Here is a 13,977-nt window from a genome sequence, read left to right on the forward strand (position 1 = left end):
TGCATGCGCACTTCTTTGCGTAAATCACGTGTTCGGTTTCTTCGTAAGAAAACCCAAACTACGCAAGCCTTTGGTTAACTCAAAATGCACGTTACTGACGTAAAAGTGTTCCTGAACAGAGCAATATACCCCCCCCTTTTCTATTTTCTATTGGCCATTGCAGTGCCATCGTCTTGGAGTGACAGCAATTCTCACCTGTGTGTGAAGGGGTAAGGGGGTGGGGTGAGGGGTGACTAGCAGGTGTTTACTTCCAGGTGTTTCCAAGTGTTTCTAGGGCAAGCGGCGTGATTGGCAGCTTTCATCAAATAGAGGAGGCTTAGACAAAAATGTAGACCCCTCACTTGACTTATTTAGTCATCCCTTTAATGTTTAAAGGCCTGCGCACTCTGTACCGTCAGTGCATCAGTGCTGTTAGCAGATAGCCTAGCACATCCGTTTGGCAAAACTTGTACAACCATAAGGCAAAAACGGCACACTTACTCATCTCAAAATCTCTTGTCGCTCCTAAATTGAAAATTCCATTAGAATTTAAGATAGAAGGCGCAAATGCTTGCACTGTAAAACCCTGCACTATATGAATATCCTGAACATGCACAATCACTGAGCTCTCAGGATGGTGGGCTTGTGGGAGACAGGTTTTTCACATAAATGCTTGTTGGTTGTGCAAGAAGTGGCACACGCATCCAAATACAGCTGTTGTGATTACATTGGAGTCATAGCTGACCCAGCCAAATGTAGGTCCCCCCCCCCCCCCTTTCTTACACACCAGCAAAGAGCACAGTCTGTAATGTTACACTCAATCTCCTTTCCCCAAATTCAGCAGGAGAAGAAAACGCTTGTAAATGGACATTTCGTCTTGTCTCTTCCCAAAATGAGCTAGTTTATCAGTTAATCACAGCACTCAGCAGAAAAGTCAGTGAAATACGACTTCAGTGTTTAAAGAGCATTACTAAATGGTCATAATCCATTGGCTGGTAGTCCATAAGATGTCCCAGTGGAGCACTTCATCTGGCAGAGCTGGTCTGCAACTCTCAGTATACATGTCTCATGGATATTTCATATATTGTGCAGAAGGCAGGAAAGGTTCCATGTTTGTAACCTTGCACAGCATTTGTCAATAATGACGTTTACAGGTGTACTCAGGCCTATATTCAAAAGATCCTTATCTGTCTGGGTCAGTTTGGCAAATGGGCTTTAAATGAGGGGTATTAACCAGGGCAGTACCAGTGCAGAATTATTGCATTTTACATCAAATACGGATACTGAAGCACATAAAATCACAATTGAGTCCATATCACTTACTGACAATCTGTTAAAAATTAAACCTGAATCTGAAGAATATTGGAACACTGCACTATTGCACCTACGTAACACTTGAGAATAAAAGCTTGTTTACCATACAGGTACTTACAATACTATAGTTTATAGTCTGCCGTGTCTCTCTCAGATATGGAGATCTAAAGATTTGTCTTATAAGCTGCAGTCTCACTTTCAGACAGCTGCATGTGTTTTTTGCTTGTCTGTTGTCAGGGGGTTTTGGCTTCTTGACATGCTAACGCTTCATCTTCTGACACTCGACGAAAAGAACGTCATAAAAACTGGACCATGCACACAGATGCATTCTACACTCACCTGAGACAATTCTGCATGCACGCGGCACATATCTGCGAGCTCTTCAGCACACCATAGCAGCCCTTCATGTTTAAGGATGGCAAAGAGCTCCAAAGAATCAAGCCACACTGCGAGCCCGTAAATAATTCATTGCGAAAGTGCAGATGCATCTGCACGATGCTCCATGCTCATACAAGGCTTTCGCCCCAGAGCCATGAACAGTTTCCATAACATGGCTAAGAGCAGATGAAGAGCATCATGTCTTGCCATGAGCTTCTGTAAAAGGGTCCTTGATGAGGATCAAGCAGGTCAGAGGGGTCCTTGACAGCTACTGCCAGAGATCCTATGCAACATACGGTCTCAGCACCAGGGTCTTTGGTTAGTTTGCTGTGCGCTCATACAGCGGCACGCATACTGCTCAAAACGTCATTATATCTTCTGGAAGGATGCAGATTCTGCTCATTCCATTGCTGCATGCATTTATTTTATCTGCAGAGGACCCTCGCAGATCAAGTTGAAAACTTCAGACGGAAAAGCCCCACTGTCTCATGAGACAGCAAATCAGAAGTGGGTGAGAAGTGGTAGCCATGTGAGAGCAGCCAACGCTTTATGAAGCGAGCTCTTTTCTAGATCATGACAAAAAAAAAAAAGTTTCAAAGGCTGCATACAATATATTTAACGTTTTGGGTGAATATTTCATTACAATGTACATATAGGTTATATATTAGTTTGCTTGCTGTTGATGTTCAAGACATACATGCTAGCTAGGTAACTAATGACAGGAGCAACTACTCAGAATCGATAATCAAAGATATCGAGTAATTATAAATTACAGTAAATAATGAATAACGGTAAGAGTACATCAATAACTTCACAACCAATCACTGCCCATAAAAAATACGCTCTGCTCCTTCTCTGCTTGGCAAAATTGAGGAATCTATTGTGTTGTGTGAAGGTACGCCTAGATGGTCACTAAAGAGTGCATTTTTATTAAAGTGACAAAAATTGTTTCTCAGCCAACCAGCACACATCCCTGAAATGCACCAAATTTCAGACGTCTCCAAAGTAAAATATGATCAGAGTTGATGCACAACTAGCAAAATCTGGCCCAATATTGTAACTCTCATAAATCGTTTTTTTAAATATTATTTAAATGTTAAAATTGTTTAAAAATTCTAAAATGCACTAGTATGTTACTACTGGATTTGAGCTCGACCATGCAAGTGACATGATGAGAACGCTTGCCTGCTATGCCACATCCACCAATCTACTAGTCTACTAGTCTTCGGAGCCCGGCAATATTAATTTCTCATTTGCATAAAGTTCAAAATTGAGCTTTTTCTCCTGCTTTCTCTCAATTCTCTGCTTCCGCCCCCACTCTCGTCAATGCAGGCCTGGCTCCAGTCTCCACAGAAAATGAACGAAGAGGAGCATAAAACGTTCAGCTACTTTGAATACACCATGTACGTGTGGAATCCCAGAGCTGGAAAGTGGAGCTCATACAGCAAAACTCGCAGCACCTGCAGAAAACATGCATTTTATTTTCACAGTCAAAAATGGTACAGGCGAGAGGAAGTGTGTGTGCTACTAAAGACCAGCGATTTGCCCCTAAAAGTCAGTGGAAACTTCTCTCCAACACGTCCAGAGGGTCACCTGTGCAGTCAATCGTTCTGGATCAGACATTCTCCCTTATGAAACCAAAATAATCTACATTGCATGAGTCAAAATTTCATTTCCCTCAGCCTGCCGGGCTGTTCTCATAGACATCTGGCCTTACTAAAAGCCATTTGGGTCCCTTCTATTGAATTGAAGGTGCATTTATCCTCCCAGACAAGGAGTTAATTATATGATGACTGGTAATAAGAGACACAGAAAGGGGCATAAGGAAGCTTCTTAAATGAGGACCAGGACCTGAGAGTTAGGAATGCTGGAGCCATAAACCAACTCCCACTGTAACTGAGAGACGGGAAACTGAAGAAAACATGTGCACAGAATATGTGATAAGCCCTTTGAGGGTGATAGAAGCTTGCTTTAAAAAAATATAAATAAAACTATTTATAATCCAAGAAAAAGGAAAATCAAACTTAAAGTGGAACCAAAAGCTGCTTCTTTTGATTCTTTAACTATACCTTAAACCCAAAAAAAATTACAAATATTGGTAACCAATAATATGCTAATAAAGAATTGTTACAAAAATATCTACAGTGTCAATATGCAAGTGAATTAACTGTCAATGGTAGTGTCTTACAAAGCATGCCAGTAAAGCATTCCACACAGTCACTTAAGATCTTCTAATGTCTTCAGTGGGCGAATGAGGACAATCACAGAGTGAAGTCTTCTCCTGTCACACATTAACCGGCAAGTATTCAGTTCTGGACCCATAAATGGAGGCACCACTGGAGCGACTAATCCAGGAGGTGCGTGTGTCGTTGTTCAACTTAGCTAAATTTCTCCTAATTCCAACCATCCTGTCCCTAAATACAAACAAGGATGGGCTTGGGAAACGGGTTGAATTAGTAGCCTTTATATAATTAAGTTTCAAGTTGATGACATTCAGTGTGCTTTTTTTCAGTTCTCCCAATTATGGCAATCCCTGTTACTAACACAGCTTAAGATGTAAAAACATTAAACAATAAATTACTTTTGAAAAACAAAAATTCATGCACATTTGCTATTTAAAAATATATATGCCTGAACAAAACAAGACAGACATAAATTAGTTGTGAGGCTTCTGTGTCAGTGCACTGTGCATGCAAGAGTTAATCACATTCCCAACGCTATAGGAAACCCATCTGAAATTAAGCAACATCGCGCTGTTTAGAATGCTGGGAGCAATAAAGGGAAAAAAACAACACCATGAAGGACTCATTCCAACCTGTGTCAGTCGTACCAGTTTTGCCTAGAATTTCCAGACAATAGCTTTATTGTGTTGATGTGGACCGGGTCGTCTCAGTAGGCGATGTCTATCATTGTTACTCCCTAACTGCACCCCCGGGCCTATGAACAACACCCCCTGCCCATCCAGCCTTCTACAGACCAGCTATAAGCTCTTTAAGAAATAAATAGGTCTGTGTCAGTTAATGAGTAGCAGATCTAAGCATAGAAAGAGATTTCTCGTCTGTAAGAAAGGCTTTCTGTAAAAACACTGATTGAAAAAGCCATGCATTCATCACAATTCTGACTGGTCCCATTTCCAGTGAAGACAGACAGGCACTGGCAGGACTGTCCAAGGATTTTACACACACACACGCGCGCACACACACGCGCACGCACACGCGCGCGCACACGCGCGCGCACACGCGCGCGCACACACGCACACACACACGCACACACACACGCACACACACACGCACACACACACGCACACACACACGCACACACACACGCACACACACACACGCACACACACACGCACACACACACGCACACACACACGCACACACACGCACACACACACGCACACACACACGCACACACACACACACCTGAAGTGAGAGGGTATGTTCCCACTCTACCAGAACAAAAGCTTAAATTTTGGACCAGGAAAGATTTACCCTTATTAACCATCTAGATATCATCTCAAACCAACCCAAACACAGTGTTGTGACTCAGCCTCCATCAGTCCATCATGGATTACTCAGCATATCCCTTGGTAAAGAAGCAAAATGAACCCAAACCACCTAGGTCACATACATTTCAGGACAAGCTGCTGGAGGTCTCTCAAAGCTTTTTAATGCTCTTCCTGATCTTTCATTAAACTCTCAACTCAATAAATCAGCACGTCAGACGCTGGTTTCCTTTCTCCCTCGCTCCCGTTTGAATCATAATGTGAGGTGAACACTACGCGATTTTATGCCCGATTTTGCTGGTGACAAATGGTTGCACATGCCTGCCACCACACTCATATAGTGTGAACAGATCAACAACACAAATTTCCCAATCTGAGAGGTGCTGCAGACCCTAGAAGATCTTCAAACATGACTGAATATCACTGAATTGTATTAAATCTTGTAGTACAAGTACCTCTGTGACTAGCAATAGCAGCAGCAATGTGCCACAAGAATGCAAGAAAACAATCGCAGAACAACTAGCACCATAAATCCTACACGTGTGTAACTTACAAAATACTGAAATTAACCCAAAACCGATTTTTGTCAATACAGATAGGGAAAATGTTTGTGAAAGACAGAGATTCATTATCTGACTTTGGGGGCATTATCTTAGGTTTTGTTTTTAAGATTAATTCTTAACAGTTGATTGGTGTAAATAAAATAGACTTATCTTTGTAGAAAAGATTAGTTTTACAATGCAAGTGCCACCATAAATCTTAAACTCATGAATGGTTCTGTTCTATGTACAGACAAGTATTTGTCCATGACTGAGAGTGAACATATTATGCTTTGAACTGAGCTTCCAGTTCACAAAAGAACCCCATAAACATTCCTGATATCATTAGCCCATGTCAAGTCAGGACAAATGTGAAACCCAGGTTTCAAAACTACAAATTAGATCAGAGGAACTGATTCATTTTTGCTTGAATGGTTCAAACGTTTCATTGCATTTTATTGCACTATTTACCTCTAGCTCTCTTTGAAGACTGTTTTTGCTGACCACAACCAAATCTCCATAAACAATTTTTCCTCCACAATTTCTTTTTAATTCTCTTATCTTGTTTATGTTCAAACTAGCGCAGAAACATTATAGCCAGTTGTTTAGGCTCCACCTTCACATTATACAGCTCACAAGTATTTTTACCAGGGAAGTGTAGTCCTTGTACCTTGCCTGTGATCTCTAGTGAATTATGGACCTCTGTATCAACAAAACAACAGGTCACAAGCCATGTGTCATGTAGTCTTGATTCCAAGACTTTGAAAAGCTGTGCAGTGTGGTTGGCATAAGATAATCAAGACAGATACACTTGCTGCGAGGCAATCATCACTCTTCCTTGGTCCTTCAGTGAGGAGAACACAGGCAGCACTGCATATTAGATTAAAAGGTGAGGAAGTGATGTGTTCAGAAATCCGCAGATCCTATAAATAGATGACCTTCAACCCAATACGAACACAAGCAGCAGTTTCACAAAGGCCTCTGTTTAGAGGCTGGGTCATTAGCTGCATGTAACACAGGGACACTCTGCACTTAACCTCTGATTTTGTAGACTGGACTAATATCATAACTAGGCAGAATCAACTATTCATCACCAGAATCACCACTCTGTTGATATAAATCATTTATGAAACACACACACACACACACACACACACACACACACACACACACACACACAAACACACACACCAGGAAAAATTACTGAATTGCCCAAAGGGTCTCAGTTAAGGCCATAGCTGCCTATTAAAATTAACTATGCTAAACAACAAAGCCTAAAATATCTGTTCTTGCAAAGTCAGCAAACATTCAGTGCTGCCTACATGAAGGCATGAAAGACAACAGGCTGGGTGCCTCAGGGCTTCAGCTCACTTCTACTGTGCTCCAGTGGTTGGAGGTTATGCTGCCTGCATGTACAGTGGCTGTGTTAGCAGTGGGGCGAACGCAGGCTACTGGAGCTCCCTGCGAGGAAGAATGCCAGGGAATTTCCTTCAAGAGTCCCCAAAGAATTTTATTTCTTTTTGCTGTAGACAAAAGCATTTGCTTTCCTTAAACCGTGTGCTGTGAAACAGCATGGCAGTGTTCTCAAAGGTGAGGCAAAATCCTCTCTGAAAATGAACAATGGAGCACTTTGACCTTCAAAAATCTTATTTTAAAAGCATAAATAAGTCACTATTAAAATAAAGTCAGTGTCAGCGCTCATAAAGAGAAAGCATTATCGTTAACATCATCTGCTCGTTCCAGCTGACATTCTGAAACGTTTTGGTATCTTCTCCCATGTAGACCACACATAAGGTAGAGGAGAGGTCAGGAGACTGCCTGTTAATTTTTTTAGATAGACTGCTTAATCTGAGAATAAGATATGGAGTACAAATGTACCTCCCATAGGCTACTAGCAGCAACCTCCAATTTCTCCATCACTGCCCAATAATAAATGTGATGCATCTTAAACAACACATTGTTCAGTGTCTACACATCAAAATAATTCAGTATATGAAATGGATTGGCTAAATACCCCAAAAAAGGGTAAAATACATGGTGCTCTTTGTAAGACAACTGAACACCATTTCAGTCCCATTGGGCAAGTTGATGCAGACTGATCTAGCTTCCTCTTTCTAGTGGGTGGGACGCAGGTATTGTTTTTGACAAGTGGTGGAAGCAAACAGGCTTGCTGGCAGGCAGGAGGCTAAAAGCACCAGCTGAACGCCAATTCAACATAGATTTTCCAGTCACAACAGCCGGCATAGTAAAAAGAGACTGTCGACTTTGAGCAAGCAGACATCCAAAGAACCAGTTACAGTGCCAATATTATCAGGTATCTCAGATATCATACTCGATAACCTGGGACACACTGTAGTAGCACAAATTCTGTATATAATTTTATACAAGTGGCAGTAATAAACAGCTCCTGAGTCAGGAATGTACAGTATGACTGTGCAGTAGGACATTTCAGGTTTGATGACGTGATTAACACTGCAACATGTCAAGGCTGAACAGGTAGCAGGGATACAAGGTAAAGGAGTGGAGCAGCAGCACAAAAGTGCTCCCGTCAACGGACAAACAATTCCTTCACTGTACAACTTTCCAGAGAAAGCTGTGTCGAAACTCTTACTCTATCATTATCAGCTGCTGTGCAGCAGCACATCATAGGCTAACATCACAAGGCATATAGACATAACATTGCTTTACCTGGCAAAGTTGGGTCTTAATGGAATAGATTGTCTCATCCTCTTCGTTTGGACTCCCCCAAATCGTTGCCATCATTTCACTTCACGTAAAAGGCGATCTCCCACTTGTAGCCCACATCTAGGTAATTGTTAAAGTAACCAATCAGATTGTGTAAATATCCACCCTGTCTTCACTCCCCATTTCTTTTGGTGAAAAACGCTGTAAGAAAAAGAAATAAAACAAACACTCGATATTTTATTCAAAATTAAACATGTCATGTAATTAGCCATTAATAACTGTTTTTTTCCTGTTATATTTACTCTTCATTCAAATAAATACTTAGGGTTTTTTTAAACAGATACAGGAGATAGCTTACACAAAATCACAAAACATTGACTATCAGCAGACTTCGGACAGCACCCTTCTACTCCAAACTAAGCAAGTTTAAAAACGCGCCAGTAACTTTCTTTAAAACAATTAAGCTACGTGGATACCCTCAAGAAAAAAAAAAAAAAACAACCAATGCCTGTTCAATGCATCGTCCGTCAAACGCCTGAGTCTATCTAGCGTTGCGAGTGCCACATGGCTGCGTGCAAGCCCGTCGATTCGGGGAGCCTGATCAACAACTGCGCGCCGCCTTTTAGTCCAAATGGCCCAAACCCTTTAAATAACCTGATTCGCAAACGTCTACGTCGGTGTTCTTTCTCAAATATAAATTACTTGTACCCATCAGCTTTGGTTATAACTGCACGAATGGCAAACCACAGAATAAAGAGGAGTCCTGCGACTCTCGTAATAATTAGCTAGCTGTGAGCTAACAAAGTTGGTGGTAGTAAGTATTTTAACTCCAAGCGTGCACTATACGACAGTGTAAACCATATTCCAACTTAAGTTATAGCGTTAGCTGGTTATCTCAGCTAGCTTCCCACTGACCGCCAGTCTCGGAAAGTTTCGTAGGAATAGCTGGATTGACACGGGTCGAGGTTTTTTTTTTTGAGTGTTTAAACACAATAAAACGGTCAAAAGTCTTTCTCTCGCATTTAAGGACAACTGTGCAATAATGGGATTTATTTGGTACCTTATCTAATTTGAATGAGTTTGTAGTACATACAGCTAGCAAAACAATGTGGCTAGCTAGCTAGCTCAAAGGCTAACTGATCTTGTTAGCTAGCTAGAGTTAGTTGTGGTGGCTAGTCTGTGCCTACCTGTTGGGAATAAAGCTCTGATGTAACGTTGTGAACGCCCATTGAAAATTAACTGAAACCCCTCAGTTCAACGATAAGGGTATCCTTAAAGTATATCGCTGTCATACTCCTGCTTACATTCGCGGAGAACTGGAAAAGTTGAAAAGTTTAGTAGTTAGTTCCCAGTGCCAGGCGAAACACACGCGCGGAACAATGTTGGAATTGTGCTCGGGGGCTCTCGGAATCCTTGGAAACACCACCCTCTTTGCTGGCTCGGGGCACAACCGTCCAATCAGGTTTTACTTAATATTTCGGTTTGAATTTTAGCCAATTGGCAAGGTTGTTACAGCCAGCCATTTTCCCAAACTTCGGTGTATTTTTTTCCACTTTCAGATGTTATAGATATGTTCGAGATGTTGTTTGTTATTGTATAACACGTTGTTAATTCATTCTTATAACAATGCTGAAATAGTAAGAAATGTATGTTTTAGAATGAATGTTCAGCATGCTATACATACATACTAATAATTGAACCTCAGCAACAAAACGATAACAATCTTTTTCTTTCTTAAAGCGCAATAAAAATGACATTAAATCATACTGTATACCAAAACCATTAATTCTGCATAACTTGATTTTACATATTTTTTTTTCTTTCTCTTTAAGTTATCTAAAATATCCCACAACATTAATTTCAATTTAGGAGGAAAAATGCAAAGCAAAACCTGCTCTGGTGTCTGTGAAGTTTATCCTAACGTCTCCTAAACTATTAAAGTTTTGACCAGGGCTGCAGTGCTTTCAGAGGGGATCATTAAGTGAAATTCTGTATTATGTAACTGGTACTGACTTTCAGCTGAATAACACACTGAACAATCCATCCTTGACTCAATCAATGCCAAACAGATCTTTATGGACCCACATCGATGGGTAGCACACAGCACAGCTGGGGCTCAAACCTCAATCCCAGCTGTGTGCCTTGATTTCCACTTTTTTTTCCCAGGTGTATCTTCTGGGGTAAGTGAAAGTGATTCTTGAGATATGCTAAACCTTATACCAAAGTTGCACCATCCCACTAAAGTATTTTCCAGCTCTCTTCTAACAGTCTGTCAGCCAATCCATTAGTAAAGCTGCTTTTGTTATATATTCATAATATCCTCCTTTCCCAGCACTCAAATTCCATGCTGTCCTGATCAGCTGCGTGTGCCCCACACTTTCAAGCCCTTCTCGCTGTTAGCAACTGTTGGGACAGATTATCAGGGTCACATGCCATCCCAGTTCAAAGCGGAGTCAGCCGGCTGGGCAGGCGGGACCAGTGTGCAATTGGTAGGTGCACTGGAATGACTGCTCCACATGTCTGGCAGGCCACAAGTATGTGGCTGCACAAGGAACTTCACCCATCCATAGCCTGTCAATCAATCACCCCGCTACTATATTTGTATTCATTGTGAAGTCTGTGTGATGTGCGGGGGGTGGTCATGAGATGAAGCTACTTCATGCCTTAATAACTGACAGTACCATGGTTCATGATATGCTACTATGTAAGTGATTTATTCCCTGAATAACTGACAGTATTATATAAGTCATTCATGACGTAATAACTGTCAGTACCATGACACGTACAATATTTTTTACCACATTTTATCTGTTTTGGGTGCATCTGTAGTTGTCAGTAATGTGTAGTTTGTATCATGTATAGTATCAGGACATGCGTCCCTAAAAAGTAAACCTCCTTGAAAGAGATGGTTTCATTGTGTATGGTGCAATACATATACTGAGCACACACACACACACACACAGAGCAACCCTGAAAAGGGAGCTTTCTAAAATGTGGTCAGTTTCTATGGGCTTGGACAAATGTTCCTTTCATTGGTAGCTAGCAGAAGGGGCCACCTGTTCAAGGGATTTGCTAGCTTTTGTGCTGAAGTCACCGCAACCAAAGACTTTCACAATGTCCCCAGCCCCAGGAGCTCCTCTCCCAGCAGTCCGGCCGGGAATGCTGTACTGTGAAAACCAGACACAGGCTCGTTCTGGAAAAAAAAAAAAAAAAAAAAAGTCAGCTGCATGTCTTTCCTGTGACCAGTTCGTAAACAAGTGGTGTCATTCATCTGAGAAATGCAATACCCTTAATGTGATTAGAACCAGGGACGATGTCCCTCATTTAGAACTGCTCTAGAGAATTCAGCTATAGAGGAGAATCGTTCATTCTAAAATGTGGGTAAATAACGTGTTGGCACTTGATACATTTCAGGAAGTGCATTGTTAAGTAATGTCAGCTGAATTTTTTAAATAGTCAGGATATACATATGCATCTAAATTTCACCCTGAATTCCTGGCACGTGAAGTTATAGTGTCACACCTAAACTGCCCTCCTACACAAAAACAAAGGCCAGATCATGCACTACTTAGCAAAGGGCACAACAGTCGGGTGTGAAGTCGAGGCCATTAAGTGGCCAAACACAGAGCAAGGCGCTTTGTCTTCCTAGTACACTGAAACCTGGTCCTTCTGTTCAAACGTCGGAGTCATGTGTCAGCTGTGTGTAAAAGGGCCTGTGTAATACACACTACCCCTCCCCTCCGGCTCCACCGTGGGCATGGCTCTGTCCCTGCCTGGCATTTGTTTACACTGGATTTACCAAGTTCTTTAGCATATTTAGAACCAGAAACTTACAGAATCTGAGCAAGGTTTTTTGGGTTGTTGTTGGTTTTTTTTTTTTTTGTTTTTTGTTTTTTTTGGTCTTTGTTGAAATCTGAAGAATACGTTTAACCATTGCTGCCTTCAGGGAATTTTCAATATCCAGAATAAAGTTCAGTTTCCAGATTTGATTCGTTTCAACAAGAATTCCCCTCTCACTTTTCTACAACTTGTATGCTCAGAAAACATTATGGAAGGCTACACTTATATTTCAGCAGTCGGTAGTGAAACCGGACGGAATCCCCCTACAGAAAATAACAGTGGTTGATGACTGTTTGCCAAAGGGAGCCTTGCACTCCCAACAAGCTTCTTGTGCACACCCTACACTCTAGCTATAATTATATTTGCTCAAACACATAGATGTTGCTAGCGCAGTTCACCTGTGTGTTACTTAAACAAGTAAATGGTCTGCCTTAATCATGGACTTAGAGGAGCCATGGGTTAATGTCTATTGGTGAGGCCTTCCCACCAAGTGGAAGTGGTTAGCATGGTTTTGGGTGGAGGCAGCAGCCTCGCCTGTTTAAAGCCTTTCTTTTAATGCGAGAAAAACCTCATAACCTCTCAGATCAGCAGGGAAGCACCACCACTATAAACATCAAACCTTGCGTTAGAGAGCTTCTCAGCTCCCCCAAACTAGCTTTTTAAAAAACTACGGGGGCGCAGAATCCAAACGTGTAAGATAACACTGAAAACCTGGATGAACAACAAAGAACGTTTGTAAATAAAACGTATCTTTGTAAATTTGCTGTAGGCAGCTTGATTGTTCAACTGAAACATATCTACATCCCCTCTCACAAACAGAGGTAGTCTGCTGCTTTCGCTTAGTCCACTAAATCAAGTCCACTAAATAGGGCAGTTTGCTTTGTGCACTTCAGTTTGCCCAGTTTGCAGACTTGGGTTTTTATTTTGGTCCGTTCCTACTCTCATGTGGCAACAGTATGAGAGGGCGCTAGTTTAGGCTCGAAGTTCCTCTAGAACACATCCATCTGACAGCAATCCCACAAGCATGCCCCAATTGCCCGTCAAGCAACATTGATAACCGACCTGAAGCAAGCCATCTCATTTTTATGCTAAAAGCCTATCGATATAGAAGGGAAATCATGAACTTATGGACCAGTGAGAAAACGATTGTTCTTTAATACCCAGGGAGAATCTAAAACAGATCATTGATTGAACAGCGGCGATATTTTCACTGAGTAATGACCCTGAAAGGCATCTCATAAGTGACACTTTAACACAATTAATGTGCGACTGGCAAAATTAAATTAGAGCCTGCAGGACACACACACTTCACCTGCACTGAACCAAAACTACAAGAGGGCTGTTGTGTGTGTGTGTGTGTGTGTGTGTGTGTGTGTGTGTGTGTGTGTGTGTGTTACATAACACACACCCAAACAAGCCCAGGGCTCCTCTGCAGCTTTGTGCTTTGTGTACACAGGTGTGTTGCATGTTTGATTTCTCCCACTGAGCCTGTGTGTGTGTGTGTGTGTGTGTGTGTGTGTGTGTGTGTGTGTGAGTGAGACAGAGTGGGACCACCTGCTCCAAACGGGTAGCACAAATTTACATGGTTGTATGTCAGATACTCTACTAAAATAAATAAATAAACAAACTCAAATAATTTCATTGCAAAGCACACTTTAATGTTTAATACCATAGCGAAACACCTAAAAGGACATATAAAAGCATGTAAACAATGTAGCAAGAAAATGTAATTAT

At 41.5% G+C, this 13,977-nt stretch overlaps 1 protein-coding gene across 4 annotated transcripts in view; it reads right to left on the bottom strand.

Annotated features, from left to right (window-relative positions):
- The window catches only part of arhgap21b (Rho GTPase activating protein 21b), a 45,372-nt gene extending 35,576 nt beyond the window's left edge, over positions 1 to 9,796 (bottom strand). For 3 of the 4 annotated variants that reach the window (XM_035536094.1, XM_035536093.1, XM_035536091.1), the window contains exons 1-2: positions 9,591 to 9,791; positions 8,407 to 8,604 (exon numbers count right to left, since the gene is read on the bottom strand). In XM_035536094.1, the coding sequence (XP_035391987.1) occupies positions 8,407 to 8,444 (38 nt within the window). In that variant the 5' untranslated portion in view covers positions 8,445 to 8,604; positions 9,591 to 9,791. Of the gene's footprint in view, positions 1 to 8,406; positions 8,605 to 9,590 lie in introns of all 4 variants that reach the window. The other variant, XM_026998292.2, reaches the window with a different exon arrangement.
- Positions 9,797 to 13,977: the final 4,181 nt, after the last annotated feature.

The sequence above is a fragment of the Electrophorus electricus genome, chromosome 18 (assembly GCF_013358815.1).
Source record: "Electrophorus electricus isolate fEleEle1 chromosome 18, fEleEle1.pri, whole genome shotgun sequence".
Taxonomy (NCBI): domain Eukaryota; kingdom Metazoa; phylum Chordata; class Actinopteri; order Gymnotiformes; family Gymnotidae; genus Electrophorus; species Electrophorus electricus.